At 58.2% G+C, this 23639-nt stretch overlaps 1 protein-coding gene across 6 annotated transcripts in view; it reads right to left on the bottom strand.

Moving 5' to 3' along the window:
• Positions 1 to 2366: 2366 nt before the first annotated feature.
• Positions 2367 to 23639, bottom strand: part of CAPN15 (calpain 15) — a 56655-nt gene continuing 35382 nt past the window's right edge. For 4 of the 6 annotated variants that reach the window (XM_071444544.1, XM_071444543.1, XM_071444545.1 and 1 more), the window contains 11 exons: positions 15862 to 17365; positions 12401 to 12609; positions 11447 to 11630; positions 8541 to 8764; positions 7519 to 7644; positions 6761 to 6913; positions 6435 to 6596; positions 5590 to 5816; positions 5239 to 5399; positions 4782 to 4960; positions 2367 to 4286 (listed from right to left, as the gene is read on the bottom strand). In XM_071444544.1, the coding sequence (XP_071300645.1) occupies positions 4109 to 4286; positions 4782 to 4960; positions 5239 to 5399; positions 5590 to 5816; positions 6435 to 6596; positions 6761 to 6913; positions 7519 to 7644; positions 8541 to 8764; positions 11447 to 11630; positions 12401 to 12609; positions 15862 to 17365 (3307 nt within the window). In that variant the 3' untranslated portion in view covers positions 2367 to 4108. Of the gene's footprint in view, positions 4287 to 4774; positions 4961 to 5238; positions 5400 to 5589; positions 5817 to 6434; positions 6597 to 6760; positions 6914 to 7518; positions 7645 to 8540; positions 8765 to 11446; positions 11631 to 12400; positions 12610 to 15861; positions 17366 to 22205; positions 22265 to 23639 lie in introns of those variants that run through there. The other 2 variants (XM_071444547.1, XM_071444546.1) reach the window with 2 other exon arrangements.

Raw genomic sequence — 23639 nt, 5'->3', positions numbered from 1 at the left:
TCACGCTGGCACCAGCGCTGCAGCTCTGCCCCCCTCAACCCAGCAAGCGCTGGTGCTGCTCTTTTTTAAGCTTCCCTCTGTCTCCAGGCGGAGATTTGTGGCGTAAAATGCACAATATGTTCTATCTGCCCTGTGGGAGCCATAAAATATTCACCAGCAGCTCCCATTATAGTCAGAGTGAATCACAGAGAGCGCTGGAGCCCTCGCCCCCTCCCGAGCAGGGCCTGACGGGGCCGGAGCCCGGCCGGTCCCACAGCGAGGAGCCGGTCCCGGCTCTGCCTCCGGGGATGTTCCCCGGGCCCAGCAGGTCAAGGGGTGGTGACCGTGCTGATGAGACGGCTACTGCCTCAGAGAATCCCAGACTGGTTTGTCATGGAAGGGACCTTAAAGCCCATCCCGTTCCACCCCCTGCCATGGGCAGGGACACCTTCCACTGTCCCAGGCTGCTCCAAGCCCTGTCCAACCTGGCCCTGGACGCTTCCAGGGATCCATGAGTAGCCACAGCTTCTCTGGGCACCTGTGCCAGGGCCTCTCCACCCTTCACCTTCATCACCTTCACACGAGCATCCTCGTGTGAGCCCAGGGAGGAGCAGCACCAGGGCTGTGGGTGGAGGGGACCCATGGGATGGCAGCTGCAGTGGGGTGGGCTCACATGGCCCCAGCCCTGCCCTGCTCACGCTGTCCCACCAGATGAGTTGGTGCAGGGACACCCCTGGGGTGACTTGTGCTGCCATTTTTGCAGCCACAGCCCCTTGGGTGAGGAGCCACAGCCGTGCCAGGGCAGTGGGACAGCCCTGCCCCAGCTGTCACACCTGTGCCTCTGCTCTTCACATGGCTCAGTACCACAGCACTCCTCCTCCACCTCCCCTCCACAGTGTCCTGCTGTCCATCCTTCTCTTCCATCCATCCTTCCCTTGACCCACTGCTCCCTTTGCCCATCCCCATCTCCCTCTTCAGACCTCAGGCTCAAGACTGACAGAGCCAAAGACTGACAAATTTCCTGATGAAGCAACATCCTCCTCCAGAGCTGATGTGTCAAACACAATTTTATCTTTTGCCACACAATTATTTGTAATTATAAAGCAGTTAATGCTGCCTCAGCCCTTGGGAATTGGGCACAATTAGGGTTTGATTTCACTTCCAGCCCTTCCATGGCTACACCACAGCTCTCAGCCCGGTCTGTGATGTTGGGGGTGTTCTGAGGGCTCCCAAAGTGTCCAGACAGAATCAGTGCCCTCACTGCCATCTCCTTCTCCTGGGAGATGGTGTCCCCTGCACCCCCAGCCCACCCGAGTGTCCCCGGCTGCACCGGGCACTGCTGTGCCAGCCTCCTGCCATGGCCGGGTTTGCTCCCATCGTCGGCAGGCGCGGGGCTCAGCGGGACGCGGAGCCGCGGCCGTGGGAGGGCAGGACACAATCACCCACCTGCGCTGGTCACCGCGACAAGAGCCACCGCCAGGTCACCGCGCTGAGATGTCCCGGCGTGTCCTTGGCGCTGAGCAGCACCGAGCGGGGCGGGGGGACCCGTGGCGGCCCCAGAGCCCCCCGGGATCGCCAGGAGGCGGCAGCGAGGGGCGGCACGGCCGCGAGGCCGCAACCCGGCTCCTCTCCCTGAACAGACTGAGGGAGAGGAGGGAGCGTGGCAGTGCCCTCCCCGCCAAAATGAACTCTCCATCTGTTTCTCCCCGGCTGAGGCTGATGGCTTGTGACAGGGCCTCCTGAATGCAAAGATGTTTCGCCCGGAAAAATCTATTACAAGTTGCTGTAAGAAAGAGCGAAATCCTCTCCTTCTGTCTCTCCCTACTGGTCTCAAGGTGCCCACCCCGGGCGAGAGCAGCCGGGGCCGCCTCCGCTCAGCCGGAAAGTTCTCCCCGCGCCAGGCGGCCCCGCCGCCGGACAAAGGCACGGACGGAGCGGGAGCAGGGGCGCTGCCCTGGGAGCTGCGAGGAGGGGGCAGGTCCTGCATCCCCAGCCCGGGCACGGGGCCGGGCATGCAGCGGGCACGGCCATGGCGCCGCCCGGCAAGGAACGGGTGGGGAAACTGAGGCACGAGCGGGAGAGCATCCAGGCGGATGGTGGGTGCCCTCTCCCGGCCGCGGCACAGCCCTGCTCGGCCCTGCGAGAGAACACCGCGCATTTTATGGGAATTTCTGGATTTCGCTTCTGTTTTGCTTTATTTCCACCCCTCTCTGTGCTCCCGCACCCCCAAGTGCAGGAAAACTTCCAATTCCCCTTTTATTGGTGCTCAGCTCTCCCCCCAGCACCGACTGTCACTGCTCCACGGAAATGCCTGCAAGACCCGTTGCTTTGACCCCCAAACCAGCCCACTCATCCCTTTTGTCTCTTCCACAGGAAAACCAGGCAGCTTCAGTAAAAAACAAAACTTTATTTGGTCCATCAGAACCTGAGTTTGAAAACCACCCATGGATAATTCATATCATACAGGGATTACTGATCTGATTTACAATTGATAAAATATCCTATGATTTTGAAGAGCTGGACAGTATTTACAGGGTTAAAAATATTCACAGCTCAGAAAGACATAAAGAGAGAGGAGAAAAAAAAGTGAAGGACAAATCATCCCAAGGAGGAAGGAGCTGGAAAGAGAGAAAACAGATCAACAAACAGAAATACAGACAGAGCTTGGCTCAGCAGCCCCAGCTGGGGGGGCTGGGAGGTGCCAGGGCAGCCCACCCCCCCTGCCACCCCCAATCCCCAAGGGACACAGAGGGGCAGAGCCTGCACCCCCTGCCCAGCCCAGCTGCTGGTGCAGGGTTTGGGGTGCAGGATTTGGGGTGCAGGATCCCCCAGCACGGCCCCTGCCAGAACAGGGTCCAGCATTGCCCATCAGCCCCCCCTCAGCTGTAAATCCACACAGCTCAGGAAGGAGACAGTACACAGGGGAACCCCCAAACCACACACACACACACACACACACACACACACACTCACGTCAAGTCAGACAAGTCAGAGAGCCACGAAGCCCTGAAAACGTGGGGTGCAGCTCCCTTCAGGATCAGCCCTCACCTCAGAGCACCCACAGGGCCAGCAGCACCCTGAGGTGCAGCCCTTGCCTTGTGCTCACTGCCTCCCACAGCACTCGGGCTCTGGAGGAGGGGGCTCTCTGCTTCCCCCCCAAAGCCACCCCTCCCCAGCACATGGACTCGTGCTAACTCCAGGGAGCTGCTCCCTGGCTCCGGGTCGGTACCTGCAGCCCAGCCTCCCTCCATGGGGCACAGGGGGGCCCAGAGGGCAGTGCCAGGGGCTGAGCCCAGCTCGGGCCATGGCTTCTCTCCAGGCACTGCTCCCACGGCCGCCTTTGCATAGTAACACTTGTGTGACAGGGAGAGGTGCCCCGGGCCACAGCCCCCACCTGCAGCACCCCGGGGCCCCGCTCTCCACCCGGAGCCGAGCAGGAGGTGGTGAAACCTCTGAGTTTCACCCCAATTACAGCACAGCCCTCTCAGCAGCAGCTTTCTGCAACAACCCTGTGCCCTCTCCCCACCAGCCCCAGCACCCAGGAAGGGTGGGGGGGTCCCTGGCATGGGTGGCACCATGGCAGCGTGACCCTGGCACCCCCCAGCCCAGCCTCAGCACCACGCTGGTCCTGGCAGCAGACAAAGGGGGCAACAAAACAGAGGGAAGGGCCCAGGGACAGACGGAGGGTCACACAGACGGACAGACATCAGAGGTATATTCTTCTTTTTGCAGCGCCAGTGCCCTGGTGCCACGGGAAGGGGCAGAGTCCTGAGCGTGGTGCCTGGGAAGGGTCTTGACAGCAACCTCCAGCCCCTCCCTCTCCCACAGTCCCTGGGGCGGGCAGAGGGCACCGGGCCCAGCACAGGAATGGGGCAGGTGGGATCCTGAGATGGCCCCGTGCCCCCAGCTGCTCCTCGTAAAGTGCCTGGGGGCAGCGGTGCCAGGGCAGCGGTGCCAGGGCTGGTGCTGGCCCTGAGAACTCGCCCCAGCCCCGCGGCGTGGGGCAAAGCGCTGGGGGTGCCACTCCAGCTCTGCCCCACAGCTCAGCGCTGGTGGCTCGGGGGGCACCCCGGGCCAGAGGCTCGGTGACAGGAACGGGGCGGCGGGGCAGGGAGGGGGAGGCTCTTCGTCATAGGGGCCGGGGCCCGTGCAGCCCAGCGACCTCGGGCGTGAGCAGCGGGTTGTGGGTGCCCTTCGTCAGCATCCAGTCATTGAGGAAGGCCTGGGTGGCTTTGCGGTGCGCCAGGCGGTGCGTGATGGAGAAGCCAGCGTTACCCTCCAGCTGGGACAGGATCACCAACACCTGCCTGTGGAGAGAGCCACGGGCTCAGGGCAGCAGCCTCCACCCCTGCAATCCCACCTCTGTCCTGGCAATCCCATCCTATCCCAGCAATCCCATCCTGTCCTGACAATCCCACCTCTGTCCCGGCAATCCCATCCTGTCCTGGCAATCCCATCCTGTCCCGGCAATCCCATCCTGTCCTGGCAATCCCACCTCTCTCCTGACAATCCCATCCTCTCCTGGCAATCCCACCTCTGTCCTGGCAATCCCACCTCTCTCCTGACAATCCCATCCTCTCCTGGCAATCCCACCTCTGTCCTGGCAATCCCACCTCTCTCCTGACAATCCCATCCTCTCCTGGCAATCCCACCTCTGTCCTGGCAATCCCACCCTGTCCATGCCTCCTGCCAGCCCTGGCTCTGCCATTCTCCAGCCTCCTGCCAGCCCTGGCTCTGCCTTTCTCCCAGCCTCCTGGCAGGCCCATGGCAGCCCCTGTGACCCACCCCTGCCTACCCCAGACCTGTGCAGGGGGGGGACGCTGTCCTGTGTCTTGAGGCTGCCGCGCGTGGACACCACGTTGAAGCTGTCGGTGCAGTCGCACTGCACGTGCAGGTAGGACTTGGGGTGTCGGTTCTCCACCACCACGATGAGCCCTGCCCAGCCGTGGGTCAGGTAGTAGCAGGTCATCCCCTCACGGCCCTGGGGCAGACAGCAGGGAAGGGGATGAAGCCTCTGGGCACCCTCATCCCCAAATCAAACCCCCTGCACTGGCATCCTCCACTCTAGCCAAGGGCAGCCCATCTGCTGGGGTGCCCCATGCTGCCTGAGGGAGCAAAGGGGGGGGCATTCAGGGGTGGCAGCCAGAGCTGGCACAGCCCTGCCCAACCCCTGCCCATGGACCCCACATGTCCAGGCTCCCTCTGACAGCATCACCCCCCCCTCCCCATTGCAGCCCCTGCCCTGTGCCCCCCACCCACCTCGTGGCGCTCGCCCTTGTTCTCGGTCAGCAGGATGATGGCATCTGCCAGCGTGGTGGGCTGTGCATCCACCTGCTCCACCATCACCAGGCGGGAGCTGTAGATAGCCAGGATATAGCTGGAATAATCAGTGGCTGGTCGGCTGCTGGTGGGACTGGAAGCTGCAGAGACACCCAGAGCAACAGGGATCAGGGAAATGTCACCAAGCCCACAATCCCCAGGAGCATGGTGCTCCTGGGCTGATGCACATGCGACATGCAACAGGCAACCTCCACCCTAAAGAAGGTCCCCATGAAGAGGACCGAGGGCTTTGGCACCTCTCCGTCCCCCAGGGCCCCTCCATGCCCTCACCCTGGGCAGCAGGGCCGGCCAGGGCAGCGCTCCAGTGGTTGAAGGCACAGCACACGACAGCGTACTCGCCCGGCTCCAGCATCACGTCGCAGTTGACAAATTTCTTGACAGCTCGTTTGCTGTGGGCCATCAGCCGGCCCAGGCTCAGCTTGTTCCCACTGGTGAAGGTGGCCCGGAAAACCATGATGCACAAGTCCAGCAAGTGGCTGTCCACCGTGTCTGACCTCCTGTGCCAGGAAGGAAGGGTCACACATCACCCAGGACACAGGCAGCAGTTCCAGGGAAGAGCTATCCCACTGACCCAGGAACCAGCCCTGCATTCATGAGTTTGGTTCCAGCTAAACATAAGCAGTTCCCAAGATTTGGAGAGATGGTGATGGGGGCCCATCCCTGAGCTCTGTGACCCCGTGGGATGCCAATGTGTCTGGATTTCTTCTGGGCCCACAGAACCGTGGAATAATTAATGTTGGGAAAGTCCTCTAAGATCATCAAGATCAATAACCAACCATTAACCCAGCACTGCCAAGGTCACCACTAACCCACATCCCCAAGTGCCACATCCATAAGATTTTTAAATCCTTGCAGGGATGGGGACTACATCACCGCCCTGGGCAGCTGTGCCAGGGCCTGACCACCCTTTCAGTGAAGAAATTTTCCCCAATATCCAACCTAAACCTCCCCTGGTGCAACTTGAGGCCACTTCCCCTTGTCCTGTCTGAACACAGAGCCTGACCCCCACATGGCTGTCCCCTCCTATCAGGAAGTTGTGTAGAGCCAGAAGGTCCCCCCTGAGCCTCCTTTTCTCCAAGCTGAGCCCCCCAGTTTCACTCCCCTGACCAGCTCACCTGCTGCCCTCCTGGAAGAGGGCAAACTCCAGAGCTGCGCGCTCCAACACCGTCAGCGACGTCACCGTCACCGGCCCGTTGGCCTTGTTGGGGAACATGCCCTGCACACGCACCTCGTGCCAGTCCGAATGGAGCTTGCAGATATCCACAGAGTCAAAATACCTGTGGGGAAGCTGGGCTCAATCCTGGTGGGGCACAATGCACACTGCAGGACACCCACACTCCCTAGGGATGACTGGTCCCGCCTGCCACATCATGATCCCACATCCCATTTTCCATCCCTGCCCCGTTCCCCACCCCACAGCTCTGCTCTGGCCGTGCCATACTTGATGAAGTCGCTGTACTCCATCCAGAAGACGCCCTCACTGCTGCCATGGGGCATCAGGTCATGGCGCAGGGGGAGCGGCCAGTGCGGCCACTCGTCCGACCAGCTGCCGTTCCAGGAGAAGCGGCCCCAGGGGTTCCGGAGGCGCAGTAACCTGGGAAGGGGAAAAGTGTCAGAGACCCAGGAGGGAGGGGAGACCCAGCCTGCCCCCCACACAGGACACCCTGTGACTCCTGCCTTCTCACAGCATCTCAGAACTAATGTGTCACCCACATCGTGGCCCCAGATGTCTCTGCCCTGCAGCTCTGTTCCTGCTGCTGCTCCCTCTGCCCTTCCCTGCCCTAAGGGGCTCATCAGGGGAGAGACTGCTGAGAGTGACATGGCTGAAAATACAGCTTCCTATAGCAGCCCAGCTGTCAGGGTGGCACCCAGTTTCTCCCCTCTCCATTCAAAGATGAGCAATATGCTCTGAGCATCTCACCGAAATGAGAGCTCAACTCAGTCCTCTGTGTCTTGTGACACAGGTCAAACATTCCACCCCTGGACATGGAGCCAGCACCAGGCAAGGACAGCTCATATGATAACAGCATTTATGTGACACCCTAGGATGGCATCATCCTTGCTGGCCATGAGGATGGGACACCAAAGAGTCCCCAGGGTCCCGTTCACCATGCTCTCAGTTATCCATCTCCAGGTTTTCTGCTGAATCTGCAGGCAGGAGCAGCTGCAGAGGCATGGCAGGCTCCAGGCCGAGCTCACCTGAAGCCCTGGACATCCCGCACGTCCAGGATGGAATAGGCGTGCCGGGGCCGGAGCCCCATGCTCTCGTAGGCCACATCATCCACCTTCATGTTGCCCCCGCCGCAGGACGCGCCCATGAGGAACCTGCACGGGGACACCAAACCCTCAGGGTCCTGCCAGGCCTGCCATGGGGGAAGCTCATCCCTGCCACTCAAAGCATGGGACAGCTTCCTCCCAGGAGGCTCCTGGATGCTCCCACTCTGCAACAACACTGTTGGCATCAACAACACTCCCCAGGCAGTGCCCAGCCTTGCTGGCCAGAGCTCCCTCCCCTTGCCCACGCGCACGCTGAGCCCAGGCTCCAAGGAGAGCTGCTTTGCGCTGGGGAGCTTTGCCCCAAACCTCCCCTGATTTCTACCAGGCCCCAGGGTCCTGCCCACTTCTGCTGGCTGGCAGAAAGCCACAGAGAAAAGCAGGGAGTCCATCAGCTAGACAAGCTAGCAGGGGTGAGGACACTATTTGGGGCAGGAGGTCTGCAGCAGTCAGGTTTAGGGGGACACCATATGCTGGGAGCTATCCATCCATGTGGCCCCATACCCCAGCCTTCAGCCAACCCAGCTGCCCTCCTGCCCAAGTGATGAGCAGGAGGTCTCTGCTTTGGCTGTGCCCCCTCTAGACTCGTGCTAGCCAGGTGTCATTAGCAAAGATGTCACATAGGGGTGGGAGACTTGGGCAGGGTAAAGCATTCACAAAACAGAAAAGCTCAAAGCAAAGCAGGTGGGCTCAGTGCCACTTCCTAACTCCTGCAAGACAGCAGTGACGTGCAGTGGAAGGTCACCAGGCCCTTAATTTCATATGAGAATCAAAGGAGAAATAATTTCTTAGAACTTGGAGTGGGACCCCCACCAATGCTCCAGATGAGTGGCACGGGTGGTGGACTCCACCCCAGCTGATGCAGTGACCCCTCTCCTGAGCCTCTAAAGACAAGAATGTTCCTCCTCACCCCCCTCTGCAGTGTCCCTGCTCCTGCCCCATCTTACCCAGCCTCCTTAGAGCTGAGCATTTTGGCCCAGATGAGGTCGGTGTCGATGGGCTCCTCGCGGGGGTTGGTGGAGCTGACCTGCAGCATGAGGCTCTCGCAGGGCGCCCCGGTGAGCGTGGCCAGGCCCTCGATGGCGCGCCCGGCCTGCAGCGCGAAGTACGAACCGTGCAGCTTGGCCAGCGCCTTCTCAATGAGGGCCACCCACAGCTGCTTCCTCTGGGCCTGCAGGGACAGGGAGGGACACGTCAGCCCCCGGGCAAGGGGTGGGACAGCCCCTCCCAGCCATCCCCACCAGCCATCCTGGCTGGAGAGGCAGCAGCAGCAAGGCCATGCCAGGAGCTGGTCCCCTTGGCCAGGGGTGACCCGTTGGCTCTTTGCTCAGTGTTTTGTTGGGAAGAAGTCCTGGAATGAACACGCAAGAGGACTGGGTGCTGACAGAGCTGCACCCTGGGGTGCCCAGCAATTAGGCTGGCAGGGTGGGTGCCCACCCTGAGCCCCTTCTGTCCACTTCAACCTGAAGTTAGAACCATTTAATAATGGAAGAGGACACCAAGCTCCCAGAGCCCAAGGAGCATTTGGACAGTGCTCTCAGGCACAAGGTGGAATTGTTGGGGTGTGTGCAGGGCCAGGAATTGGACTGATGATCCTTGTGGGTCCCTTCCCACTCAGGACATTTAGGATTCTGTGATGTGGAGCACATCTGGAACAGCTGCCTTTAACTCACACACCTCTGCAAACCCAAACCAACACCCCTTTGGCAGAGGAGGTTCCCCAGAGTGCCCCCGGCGACAGGACTGACTGGATTCCACCCAGGCAACACAGACACTGCTTCAAGGACAAGCTCCAAAGACTTGGACTGGCAAAGTCCTCACTCCAGCACAGGGAGTAACTACAAGCCCTAATTACAAGATGCAAGTTTTTTTCCAGCAAATGGGGTTTGGTATCCGGTGCTTGGAGAGCAGCAGGGAAAATCACTGGTACATTGTGCCTGTGTGACTCACAGGTGGCAGCCAAGAGCTGGCAGAGGAAAGGAGGGCAGTGAAGATTTCTTTCTGACGGATAAAGAGAGCTTAAAAGTGCTTTTTGCTGGTTTTTGGGTCCCTCACTCAACAAAATCCATGTTGTTTATTTCTGCCTGAACCACAGCCAGGGAGCTCAGATAAGAGCCTGATTTTCTTTTATTTTTAAAACTCTGATTTTCCTTTTATATCCCCCACATCCAGCTCCCACAGCTGAACACTCAGCAGAAAAATCTCATCACGATTCAGATGCTCCTGGAAACAGAGGCAAGGCAAGTCCAGCCCATGTGAAAACCTCCAATCTTAAAAAAGCTCCAAAAGCAGACTTGAAATTCATGAAAGATGGAAGGAAAAGGTAAAAACCAAGACAGGTAAATCTTATACTGAAATAAAGAAATGCATCTGTATCCTCTGTCTACTGAGAGGCAGAATAGATACAAATTCCTTCTTCCCTTCTCCAAAGTTTGATTCCTGTCCTGACATGGCTGTGTGTCAAAACCCAGAGGACTGGATTTGCAGAAGGAAATCCAAGCCAGCACTCCCAGTCCCTGTCTCCTCCTGACAGTGGTACTTTGTTTTCCTTGGCAGATTTTGCCCCCTGAGTTTCAATAGAGACGTTCTCAGTCTCCTTCATGGACATGGTCCCAGCAAGAGCCCCTGGGCCTGGCAGGCAGGGCAGGGCAGAGCAATGTCCTGGAGGGACTGAGGGAGCTCCACTGACCCGAGCAGATGCCACCCCAGCGTGCTCAGAGCAACTGGGCACTGGCTCGGAACAGGCTGCTCCATGTGCCATCCCCTCCTTCTCCACAGGCCCTCCCTGGCACAGCCAAGCTGCCAGACCTCCCCTCAGAGGAAAGAAACAGCTTTCCCTCATTCCCTCGCAGTGCAAAACACAGGTTAAAGTGTTTTCCTTTTATATGAAGGATAGGGGTGGCTTTCCCTGCAAGTGAAGTGGCTGTGGTGCAAGGAGTGAGGGAAAAGCAACTGTAAATAAAACTTCTTCACTGCAGCCTGGGAAATGCCAAAAGAGGTCTAAATAGATGGATATTATGGCTTCAAAGAGTTCAGCTGTCTTGAGGGCACAGTGAAGAGCAGTGTCCTGAGCTGCAAACAGGGTGCAACCAGTGCTGGATCTTCCATTTGTGTCACAGCATGCCCTGGCAGCTCCAGGCCTGGGGCAGCTGGGTACCTGCTGGGAAAGGACCTGGGAGTGCTGGGAAGTACCTGCTGGGAAAGGACCTGGGAGTGCTGCTTGGCAGCAGCTGAACTTGAGTCAGATGTGCCCAGGTGGGCAAGAAGGTCAGTGGCACCTGGCATGACATTGAGGGGCTGGAATGTGTCCAGAGAAGGGAATGGAGCTGGGAAGGGCTGGAGCACCGGGGGGGCTGAGGGAGATGGGAAAGGGGCTCAGCCTGGAGAAAAGGAGGCTCAGGAGGGACCTTGTGGCTCTGCACAACTCCTGACAGGAGGGAGCAGCCAGGTGGGGGTCAGGCTCTGCTCCCAGGGGACAGGGACAGGACAAGAGGAAACAGCCTCAAGTTGCACCACAGGAGGTTTAGCTTGGATATTGGGAAAATTCCTTAATGAAAGGTAGTCAGGCATTGGAATGGGTTGTACAGGGCACTGGTGGAGTCACCGCCCCTGGGAACATTTAAAAAACAAGTCCATGTGGTACTTTGTGACATGGTTTAGTGAGCAGGGGGTATTTGATCAGTGGTTGGACTTGATCTCTGGGGCCTTTTCCAACCTTAGTGTCTCTATGACTCTAAATGCAGCACAAAGTAGGGGCCTCACATGAACCCCAGCAGTGCCTCTTCCCACTGCCTGTCCTGGGAGCCTCCCTGAGGCCTGGAGCACTGCCCACCCCCGTCCCCATGGCACTGACCTGAGAGAAGAGCAGGTAGCCGCACTCGTCGCAGGGCAGCATGTCATCCACTAGCACCGTGGTCCACGTGCCGTCCTTGCACAGCCGCACCTGGTAGGCGCCCTCGGGGCACAGCGTCCTGGTGATCATCACCCTCTCCACCAGCTCGGGCCGCTCAGCCAGCACGGCCAGGGCGCTCAGGAACCTGCCGGGCAGGCGGGGCAGCCTCAGCACGGGGCATGGGCAGCACGGGTATGGGCAGCATGGGGCATGGGCATGGGCAGCACGGGCATGGGCAGCACGGGTATGAGCAGCACGGGTATGGGCATCACGGGTATGGGCAGCATGGGGCATGGGGCACGGGTATGAGCAGCATGGGTATGGGCAGCATGGGTATGGGCAGCACGGGTATGGGCAGCATGGGGCATGGGCATGGGCAGCACGGGCATGGGCATCACGGGGCATGGGCATGGGCAGCACGGGTATGGGCAGCATGGGGCATGGCCAGCATGGGGCACGGGGCATGGGCAGCACGGGCATGGCCAGCACGGGTATGGGCAGCACGGGGCACAGGGCATGGGCATGGGCAGCACGGGGCATGGGCAGCACGGGGCATGGGGCACGGGCATGGGCAGCATGGGGCATGGGCAGCATGGGGCATGGGCAGCACAGGGCATGGGCACCATGGGGCACGGGCACCATGGGGCATGGGCATGGGCAGCACAGGCATGGGCAGCATGGGGCATGGGCAGCATGGGGCACGGGTATGGGCAGCACGGGCATGGGCAGCATGGGGCATGGGCAGCACGAGCTGCCCGGCCACACAGCGCTGGGAGGGGGTGAGGCAGAGCATGGGCTACAGCCTGGGGGCATAAAGGGGTTTGAGTAGGGCTGAGGGGGCCGAGCTGGAGCTGGAGGGAGAGGGGGGAAGAGGGAAGGGGCAGGAGGGTGTCAGCCCGGCTCACTGGCCCCTACCAGCAGTTGCCCAGCAGTCCCTGCAGGATGTCCGAGGGCCGCGGCGTGCGGAACACCGACCACTTCACCGAGCGCTCCTTGAAGATGCTGCAGTTGATCTCATGGGGGCGCAGCCACTGCTTCACCCGCTGCTGCACGCTGTCCCCCTCCGGGAACCCCACCGACTTGGGCCCGGGGGGGAAACTGTCGTCCACAAAATTGACTTTGTTCTGCGAGGGCAAGAGGCAAGGAGAGCATAAGTGGAGCCACTTGGGACTGGGGGGTCTGGAGAGCCGCCCACTGCCCCCCTGAGAGACAGCAGAGCCCCCAGCCCTCCTGCCGGGCCCAGGCAGTCCCCTCCCAGCCCTACAGCCGGGCAGGACTATGCTGGTGTCTGCTGGCAGCAGCAGAGATGCTTCTTGTGCTTCAGGTCCAGCATTCAGCCTTGCCTCAGGCTCACCTCTCTGGTTTCAAGCTCTGGGCTGTGACTGTGACTCCAATCTGCCTTTTTCTGTTTCACAGGAGCCTCCCTGGGCAGGGACAGTCTCACACTTTGTGCTGGTGCTAAAAGCTGGGCTGTGGGGGGCCTTGGCTGCCTCCACAAGCAGCAAAGCCTGCAAACAGCAAGGCTTTGAGGAGCCACCTGGCACGCAAACACACCTCAAGCAGCCTTGTCCCTGCCCCGGAGGGGACACGCTGGGTTTGGCAGCCCTGTGCCACCCCGCAGGCACATCCATGGGGGATGGGAGGGGCAGCTTTAGCAATTGCATTCAGCCAGACCACAGCCAGGCAAGCAATTTCAGGGTGAGGGTATCCCACATCCCAGGCCTCCTGCAACAGCTGCTGCATCATAAATAAATAGGATGGGTGGAAGGGCAGGTAATCCCATAGGCATTAACCACAGGGATGGAAGCACAGAACTTCACCAAGAGAAGGGTGGCTTTTCCAGTCTAACACAGGGTGAAATGAGAACAGGTGTTTCTTTGTTATTGTTAATTAAATTAAATTAAATTATTTCAGCAAAAGCTGGTTCTGATTTAAATTAGCTTTATGCACACCCAATTAGTAGTTGACCTCCTCTTTTGTGGCAATCCTACCTGAATGCTTCCTTTGTGGTGCCCCAATCAGCAACTCCAGCTCCTCTTTTGCAGGAGGGTGTTTTCAGCTAATAGCTGTCCTGCTCTCCCAGGGGAGCATCTGCCCCGTGCATCTGAGGAGCAGCCACCATTGCAGCAGCCTCAGTCACAGCCTGGCTGTGACCCATCCCTGCACATGGACCTCTGGGCTCTGCAGGAACTTGCTGTGCAGGGCTATGAGGACACGAGGGAGAGGATTCTCCCCCTCTGCCCTGCCCTTGTGAGACCCCAGTTTTGTCCATCTCTGGTGGACTCAGCATAACAAATATGTGGATCTGTTAGAACAGGTCCAGGGGACCCCATGGAGATGCTCTGTGGGCAGGATCCCCTCTCCTCTGGAGCCAGGCTGAGAGAGCTGGGGGTGCTCACCTGGAGAAGGTTCCATGGAGACCTCAGACCCCTTGCAGTGCCTAAAGGGGGGCTTCTTAGTAAGAGGGAAAACAATTTTTCACATGGGCAAGTAGTGATGAGACAAGGGGAAAGTTTTGCACTGAAAGGGGAGAAATTGAGATTGGGTACTGGGGAAAAATTTTTTCCTGTGAGGGTGGGGAGGCCCTGGCACAGGGTGCCCAGGGAAGCTGTGGCTGCCCCATCTGTGCAAGTGTTCAAGGCCAGGCGGGACAGGACTTGGAGTAACCTGGTGTGGTGGAAGGTGAGGTGGGTTGGCAGGGTTGGAACAAGATGAGCTTTAAGGTCCCTTCCATCCCAAACCATTCTGATTCCATGATTCTAGTGGAATCATGGAATCAGAACCACTCTGCACTGCTCCCCAACAGAAGAGAAAGGGTAAAGCTGAAATAGGGACCACACACTGACAAGGGTTGGAAGAGGCTTCCCTGGAATAGCAGAGGAAGGAAAACCCACAGCAGGAGCTCGAGCAGAAATGCTGGCAGGGAGCAGCAAGAGGGGCTGCTCCACATGATGTGGGGCAGGGGGACAAACAGACAGAGCAGAACTCGGCCAGCCTGGCTCCTCCAGGGCAGTCTGAGCAGCCTGGGAGCGCTTGGGCAGCACGGAGCTCACAGGGACCTCCCCTGCCAGCCTGAGCAGGAGCACAGGGACAGGAGCAGCATCGTCCCTCCACTGCTGCCAGGCACACCTAAACAGTGCCAGAGCACAGCTGGGGCTGGGCTGGAGGGGGCTTTTTGGGAGATGGCCCACGTGCACCTCACAGCCCATTATGGGTGGGTTAAGGAGCACAACAGGCTCAGCTGTGGGACGGGGCAAGGCAGGCTCCCCTTCCTGGCAGTGCCATGCTGCTAATTCAGCCTGGCCATCATCGTGATTCATCCTTCAGGCCTGAATCCTGATGGAACAGATGTTCCCTGCCTACAAAAGAGGCTATTCACTTGCTTAAAAGATGGGGATAAGCAGAATCTGGGTCTCTGCTATAAAGACACCCACGCCTGTTAGGAAGGACACACAGCAATTTAAAAAAACCACAAGCCCAAACAAGATCATTCTCAGAGTTTCCCCTCTGAGCCAAACATCTCTGTTCCCTGGACTGTGCAATGGAGGCACAGGAACGGACACGATCCTCAGACCAGGCAGGAAAAGCCTTGTTTGTACGTCAACATGGGACTGCAACTCCCTCTCCATCTGGTCCAGAAGAGCTGGAGGCTTCCCCCAGAGGGAGGCCAGAGAAAGCAGCATCCACAGGAGCTTTTAATGCCATACTGGGAAAAAAAATGAGGCCAACAGAGTGGTGTTTGAGGCTGAAACCCAACTGACTGGACCAGATACCTCACAGTGGGAAGGTGTGTGCTGGCACGTACTCCTGAGACCTTCAACTAGAGCCAGCCTACAGCTGCAGCTCAGCTGGCCTGCCCAGAACAGGGGGAGCCATTTGTGCTGCACCTCTGCATTTGCAACACCCAAACCAAGAACTCCAAGGCCCAGCCCATGGCTCTGTAACACCTCAGCTGCTGGCCTCTCATCCTGAGCCTCTGCTTGCTGCATCCTAGATTCCCTGCATCCATGGACAGTGTGCCACCAGCAAACCTAGGCACACTCTCTGCCTTTCCCACCACTAGACACTGGAAAGAGATGGACTGACCACCTAAGGATGACCCCTACATCCCAGAAGTTCCCTCTCACTGATTTAAAATACCACTGGGTTTCAGAGTTAACAGGCTTAGCACTAGGTTTTAGACTTCCTTGGTCTTGCACCAGGAGTGGGCTGTATGGGCTGTCTTCACCCTGGAGGTCATTCTGCACCAAAATATGACATTTCAGTGCCAACAACCAGCATCCAGCTGCTGCAAGGGAAGATCCCTGGAGCCCAAGGTATGGAAGATGCTGCCCCAGACCTATGGGGAGGCAGGAACAAGCAAGCACTGCACTCACCTCCCGGCAGAAGGTCACGATGTTTTCCCACAGGGCTTTGGCCTCGCCCTCATCCGTTTGCCTCCTCTTCTCCACGTGCATGCTCTCCCTCCTCTTGAGGGGCTTGAGGCCCTTGTGCTGGGCCACGTACTGCTGGGGGGTGTGGCAGGCGCCGCAGTGCTTGGCCTTCGCCTCATTGAGCAGGGTGCAGGCGGGGCAGGCCCACTGGCCCGGCCTGTCCTGCGCTCCGGGCGGCGGGGCCGGGAACAGCCGGGCCACCTTGCGCGCCGACGGGGCCTTGGCGCCGCAGGAGCAGCCGGGCCTGTCCCTGTCGCAGGCGCCGCAGTCGGGGCAGCGCGGCCCCGGCTCCCCCGGCGGGCCCCCGTGCTCCTGGAAGCCGTGCAGCTTGGAGGAGCCGCACACCTTGCACTTCTGGGCCTGCGTGGGGTTCTTGAGGGTGCACTTGGAACAGGACCAGGTGGTGAAGTCGGGGCTGGAGGGGCTGCACGGGGTGAACCTCACCGAGTCCCCCACCAGGTTGATGGTGTCGCTGCCTTTTTGGGTGCTGCAAACCTCGCACTTGCTGGCCCCGGCGGAGTTGAGCAGGGAGCAGGAGCTGCACTTCCAGTGGGACGGACTGACCTCCATCTCCTCCTCCAGCACGCTCAGCCGCTTGTTGGACAGCAGGTCCGGGAAGCGTGCGGCAGGGGCGGCCCTGGCCTGACCTTGGGGAGAGCCCTTCTGCCCCACAGCGCCCGTGGCCGCGGGCTGGGAGCCTTCGGGGCCTGGCATCTGCAGCTGTGGGGGCACCTCCCGCCGGCTTCGGGGCACGGGGTTGTTCTGGAGTCCCGGGGAGAAGGGGCTGAAGGCTGGGATCTTCTGCACCTCTTGTTCCATAGCCACCGGGCCTGGGGTGGTCGCAGCATCACCATCAGAGATCTCTGAGGAGACTGAAGGCTGCGGGGTGGAGGGGGCCATGTGGAACCCGGCCGGGGTGATGACTTCAGGGACGACCAGCGCCTCTGGTGGGATTTTGGGCAGGGAGAGCTTGCGTGGGCCACCACAGGCGGAGCAGGAGTTGGCCACGGGCGTGTTGTGCAGGGTGCAGCGCTGGCAGGCCCAGCCGCTCTCCAGCTCTGCTTCATCGGGGCTCTTCCCCTCTGAGTCCTCGCTGCTGCTTTCTGCCTTGGCAGCCTCCTCCTTGGATGTGCCCTTGGGCTCCATCAGCACGGCAGGCTTGGGCAAGATGCCGTTGATGACGGGCAAGGGGGAGCCACCGGGTCCCGGCTCGGGGGTGAAGCCACACACCTCACAGGTTTCCTTGCCCAGGAAGTTCCTGAAGGTGCAGCGGGCACAGGCCCACTTCTGCTCCTCCACGCTGAGCCGCAGGATGTGGTTGAGGTCGGGCTTCTGGCGGGGAGCCTCGCAGATGGAGCACTGCCGCTGGCCCACGGGGTTCAGGAAGGTGCAGCGTGTGCAGGACCACTCACGGACGGCAGCCATGGAGCCAGGAGAGTGGGAGTGGCTGCAAGAAAGAAGACACAGTGTGAGGCTGAGGCCAAGGCCACCCAATAGGCAGAGGTACCACGTGTTTCCTGGGCTGGCATGGTCAGGACCTCGCTTCCAGGAAGGGAACAACCATCAATCCAGTCACTGCTCTATTGGCGCTTGCTCCTCTGGCACTGACAAATTCTCCAGGTGTATGGCAATGTATTGGCTTCCATCCAAAATGCTCCAGGAAGGGCAAAAGAAGCAGCTCAGCACCCACTGACCCCATCCTCACAGTGGGGTTGTGCCCTGGTAAGCAAACACCATCTCTGTGCCCAACCCTGGCAACTTTGTGTGTCTGCAGGTTATTTGGAATTCTTGGGAGGAGGTGACACCCTGCTCTGCCTTCTTGCTGTTCCAGCATCAACTCTTTTCTCCTTCTCTCCTCCACCCCACCCCTGTCTCACTTTCTGTTCCTGTCTCCCTCCTCTCCTTTCAGCTCCACACTGCAATAACTGTGTTATCCCACACCAGACACCACCAAGCCAAGGAAGGCAAGCTTTGGTGTGCAGAGGTGCTTCTACCTGGCTGTAGGTTTTGGGGCTGGAAGCCTGGCCCAGTCAGCCTGGGAGCAGCAGCTCTGTGGTGCACCAGTGCCAGGACAGCTCACTAGCAGCTTCCAAGCTCAGCAAAGAGGAGCACCATGTCCCAGCTCCAGCTGCTTCCCCACTTATCTGTGAAGTAGAGAGGCCATAATGCCCTTCTGGCTGCACCAGCCCTTGGTTTCAACCTCCAACGTTGCCTGGGAATGCCTGAAACCCTGATGGGAGAATGGGTCCAATGCACGACAGAACCACCTTGTCCTGGGGAAGGAAGTCACAGTTCTGTTTTCTAGGCAGGTTCAATATTCCAAAAGTGCAGCAGCAGCAGCAGCTCCACGGCAATCCCTGGGTTGCAGGGAGCAGCATTGCCCCAGTGCAGCCCTCCCGGTGCTTTCAGGCTGCCATGTGGTGCACTCACACTGAGAACAGCCCTTTGTCCCCTGCTCGGGGTCATTTCCTGCAGCTTAGAGCAAAGGTGGGGCTAAAGCAGAGTTTTCTGCTTCCTCCTCCTTCACACAAGGACAAACCAGCTCTCCCTCATCTGAGCATGCACCGGGGAGGCTGGAACCCTCCCTCCACGCACTCCTGCTCCCAGATAAGGTGGCCAAGTCATAAATCCAATCTTGAGCCCCAGCTCCAGGTCAGTTGTGCCTCTCTCCAGCAGAGCAGGCCCCTCCCTTCCAAGCCCTTCCACCCCACTCTGCTTGCCTGAGACCACAGACAGGGCCAATTGTGCAGAAGAAGCCTCCAAGCCCATCCCATGCCCTCAGCTCTTCCCAGGAAGAGCAAAGTCAGACCTCCAGAGACCAAGAGCACCCTAAGTCATGGGAGCTGCACCTCAGTGGGCTCACCACTGGCTCCCTCTCCAGCATCCCTACAACAACCAAGTTCAAGCACCACAGTGGCTGGAACAAAGGGGAGGAGGGTGTTTAATCCCATAAAGGGCAGGCACAGACAGCTCCAGACGCCAGTGCAGCCTGTGGAAGGAACTGGGTCCTGGCTGGCCTCCAGAATCCCAAGCAGCAGCACCTGCACACACAGCTTCCCAAGGCTCTGAGCAGACTGCAATGCAGCAGCAAGGTCTGGAGGGGCAGAGGATGCAGCCAGAACCCCCCTGGGGAGGAGGGAAGTGACCCTCCCTTTGGCTGGTGCATGAGAAACTCTCCTGGGAACACTCCAGCAGCAGCAGCAATCCAACCACATTTCCACACCACGCTCCACAGCCACTGGAAGAGCAGCTCCACCTCACAGAGATCAGATATAACCTTCAACTCCTTTCTTAAATCAAACGCTTCTCTAAATAAAGCCTGAAATCAAGAAATCCATTTTATTGCAAGAGAGAGCTTGAAAATTCATTCTGGTTCATATACGGTACCTGCATCGTTTGAACTCTGCAAGGTGTTTATTTACTGGAGTTATTCCCAGCTAAGAGAAAGATAAACATTGATTTTTCTGCCTCAAGTCCTACAGCTGGGAGCCACTGTACATCCCTCTCCCCTGTGGCAGCACCATGTCCACAACATCTGAAAGGGAGATCATTGCTCAAGCAGAGGAGGGGAAGGAGCTGCTGCCCGGCTCTGGCAGCCAATGGGGCCATGAAGGGCACCGTGATCCTGTTACATCCATTTGTCTTTCTGGTGAGGTTCATCAAAGCACAGGCATCAGCAAAAGGCAAGGGAAGGCTGTCAGTAACCTGTGCCATCCACCTCCAGCCTCCCCCATGCTGTGTACACAGTGCAGGAGAGCACTGGCTCCAATCAATCTGCCCTGAAACGTGGATGCTGCAGTGCTTTCTGTGGATTGGGACAAACAGCCACAAATCTTCCTCCTGTCCATCTCTCACACACCCATGGTCCCACTCAGCAGGCAAAGGCTTCTAGCAGTGCCACCATGGGACTGTGGAAGGAATCATCCTGTTCCTTCCCATAGAGAGGAGAAAACCTAGGATAACCTAAAAGACAGAAGTACCACACGAGGGGACACTGGGATGAGCCACATCCCCAGACCTGCTTGATGTGGCATCAGCAACAAACTGCAGGCTCAGGGAAGGCAGCACCATTTCACTTGGCTGGGCAGGAGATCCAGGCTCCAGGCAGCTGGGAGGGAGGTGGAAGCCAGGGCACTGAAGTGTCCTGGAATGGCCCTGGGGAGCTGTGACATTCTCTGATCACACTGTCCCCCTACTGGTCCCATCTTCTCGCCCCTTGCAACAGGAGTTGGCCCCTAACACTGTCCAGCTGCTGCTGGGATTTCCATCTACTTGACTTCCTCAGGAAAACCAAAAAGCCTTCCAGAATGGCCATCAGCTCGTCCCCCAAAGGTCCTGCAGTGGCAAGGCCACCAGTGTGACGAGCTTTGGCAGGAGACTCCCCTGCCTTCTGTTGCACATCGTGGTGCCCAGCAGCCACACAGTTTTCCCTGAAAGTGAGTGGGAGGCACACAGCATGGCAGAGGACAGGGGACACCTTCAGCTGTGCCCCACAGTTCTGGGTTCCAGCCACTAATCCCCCCCCAGCCTTGGCAACTGGCAGGACACCAGCCTGCAGCCTGCTTTCCCCACACCCCTGCCTAGGACTGATGGACAATTCCAGTCCCTGCCTGATATAGAATTAAATTTAGGGTCCAAAGATCCCAGTGGGCACCAGGCTGGAACCTGCCTTTACATGGTCCAACCCCTACCAGAACGTGGTGGATTGTGGCAGCAGCCTCTGTCCCACAGCAACAACTTCCTCCCAAAACTGAACCAGCTGAAGGAGAAATCCATCCTCAGCCTGTCCAAGCTCCACACTTCTCCTTAAACAGCCTGGCTGGCTCCTTTCCCAGCAGGCAACAAGGCTGCATGAGGAAACAGGGTTATCTCCAGCACCTATTCACCAGGCCCATCTGCTGCGTGTTAACACAGTCACTCTCCAGCCCCAGCAAACACAACTGAGATAAACATTGCCTGCCACCTTCCTGGGGGAGAGGAGCTCCTCTGAAACCAGGGACCTGGCAGCACCCACCCACGGGAGGGCTTTCCTGGGGGACACTTCACAGGTGACACAGGGCTCCACTCCACAGCCGGGCAGCACGCAGCTGCTGGAGGCTCTTTTGGGGTGCCCACAAAAAGGGCACCTTGGGGTCCAGGGACAGGGTAACAGGCTACAACCCCACACCTCCAGCAGCATGGATGGGGATGGATCCACATGGCTGTGCTTCCCACCACAGCAGCTCTCCCCAAGCAAGGCAGGAGACATCAGCTGGCAGGAGGCACCACTGTATTGGCAGGCGTGCCCCTACCTTGGCAATCACAGCAGTGTAATTATCATGCTTAAAAAATAATATAGAAAGTACTCTAGCAAGCAGGCAGCTTTCAGCACACTGATCAGGTCCCAGGGAACCTCACTGCTCCAGGGATTAAAAGGTTCCAGCTGGTCACCTTCCAAAACCACTTCAGGGCAGTGATATCCCCGGCCCGGGCTCTGCTGAGTGCTGAGTTTGCTGAGCACTGTGTGTCCAGCTGCTGCAGAGCCCTGGCTCCTACACAGCCACCAAACTGCCCAGGGATGGCCACCACCTTTGGGCATCCTCTGGGACCCAAGTCATCTCTGAAGCAGGGCAAAATAGGAAGGAACAAAGCAGGGTGGGAAACTGGGAAGAGCCCAAAAACCTGCAGTTCGCATCTTTCCTGCTGGCAGGGAGCTGGTGGTGTACCAGGGCTGTGGGACGTGCAGCTGAGCTCCAGGGCAGGAGATGGCACCCAGCCCTGGACAGAAGCACTCTGGACTGCCAGAGAACACCTTGAGGTGACCTGGGCACTGGAGTGAGAGATCCCAGGGCTCTGCTGCAGAGCCCACACTGACAACAGGATTAGAGGAGCTTGTGTCAATCACACACAGCAACACAATCAGGCTGTTTCTCTAAATAAAATTCCTCCAGAGCAGCTAAAGTCTTAAAACTTATGGCTTCGTTTCTCTCCCGCAGTAAATAAACAAATAAATAAAAATCAATTGTTCTCGTCAGCAACACAAACCCCAAGCTCTCTGACACACAATGCATCCCAGCAAAATCCTCACTGACAAATACAAGAAAAAGCACTTGAATTTTGTGGAAGAAAAGAAAAGAAAAATTACCAAAAACCCCTAAACAAATCCTGCCTCGATGTCTGTGAGCTGTGAATCCCTTCCCCTCAACCCCATGCTTTCTATTTAATATTTCCCATTTAATTTTCTTTCAGTAGCACTGCGGACCCTGACCTAAGAGAGCACTGCTGAGCCTTCTCCCACACAGACCTACCACATCTCCAGAGCCAGCAGGAGCAGCAGGCACCTGTGCCCACCAGGAAGGGGTGCAGGAGGTCAGGAAGCACTCAGAATCCCTCTGGCAGTGCACTGTTAGGAGCACACGTGGCTTGGGATCATGAAGCCCGGGTGAGGAGATGCTGTTGGCTGAGCTGACTCACTCTTGCAGAGCCAGGCAGGGGCTGGGAGGCTGGACCTGGAAGGTTGCAGCAGATATACTGGCAGAGCAACACAGAAACACGGGGAGCTGGGACTTTCCACTTGGTACAAGTTTCTATAGAAGCATCAGTGGAGACAAACAGCCTCTGATTCACACTTCTGAACCCCTGAGGTTGTAAGGGAAAATGTCGCCAGCTCGGTGCTGGCATCATCCAAACAGGGCAGGTTGCATAAGTACTTCCAAATTGAAATAAGAAAATAAACCAGGCTTTAATACCAGTGACCTTCACCCCAGCCTTCCAGAACCCTTCCAACTCAGGATATTTTGTGTTGAAGAGACATGGACAAAAATAAAGCACCAGAAGGGACCTGTCTCTTTGCCCTTTTCTCCCAGATCTGCTGAGCAAGGGCAGAGACAGCAAAGCCCCCCCAATCTCAGCCACACTTTCTGGAGCACTGTATCCATGTGAGGCAGTGCCAGGTCCCACTGCAATGGCATAAACACTCCTAAAAACCAGAGGCTCCCCATGTGTGTGCTGAAGCAGCACCCCACTTCCACAAGAGCAGGCATGGAGGATCCCAGAGTCAACAGGGCACAGGAGACCTCAGGGTGGTCTCCAGCTCAAACTCCTGCTTCAAGCTGAATTTCTTAAAGGGATTGCAGCAGGTTTAGACATTCTGTTCTTGAAAACCTCCAAGGATGGAGACTTCACAACCTCTCTGGGCAGCAACCTCAACTAACTGACTGTCCTGGGGCAGAAATGCTTCTCCTTATACCCAGTCTGAAACTCTCCTGTTTCATCCTATGTTTGCTGTTTCCTGCCCTCCCACCATGTGCTGCTGTGAAGAGCCTGGCTCTGACCTCTGGATGATGTCTGCAGGTCCTGCTACAGCTCCTTCAATGCTTTCTCTCCAGCTGGAACTAATCAAGGAATAATGGAATAGCTTGAGCTGGAAGGGACCAAACTTGTTCCAGCCCCTGCCATGAGCAGGGACACATCCCACTGTCCCAGGCTGCTCCAAGCCCTGCCCAGCCTGGCCTTGGGCACTGCCAGGGATCCAGGGGCAGCCCCAGCTGCTCTGGGCACCCTGTGCCAGGGCCTGCCCACCCTCACAGGGAACAATTCCTAATTCCCAATATCCCATCCAGCCCTGCCCTCTGGCAGTGGCAGCCATTCCCTGTGTCCTGCCCCTCCATGCCTTGTCCCCAGTCCCTCTCCAGCTCTCCTGGAGCCCCTTTAGGCCCTGCAAGGGGCTCTGAGGTGTCCCT

The sequence above is a fragment of the Agelaius tricolor genome, unplaced genomic scaffold, assembly GCF_023055355.1.
Source record: "Agelaius tricolor isolate 1412-34295 unplaced genomic scaffold, bAgeTri1.0.p SCAF_19, whole genome shotgun sequence".
Lineage (NCBI taxonomy): Eukaryota > Metazoa > Chordata > Aves > Passeriformes > Icteridae > Agelaius > Agelaius tricolor.
Note: the sequence above shows the minus strand (reverse complement) of the source record. Positions and strands in the feature narration are given on the sequence as shown.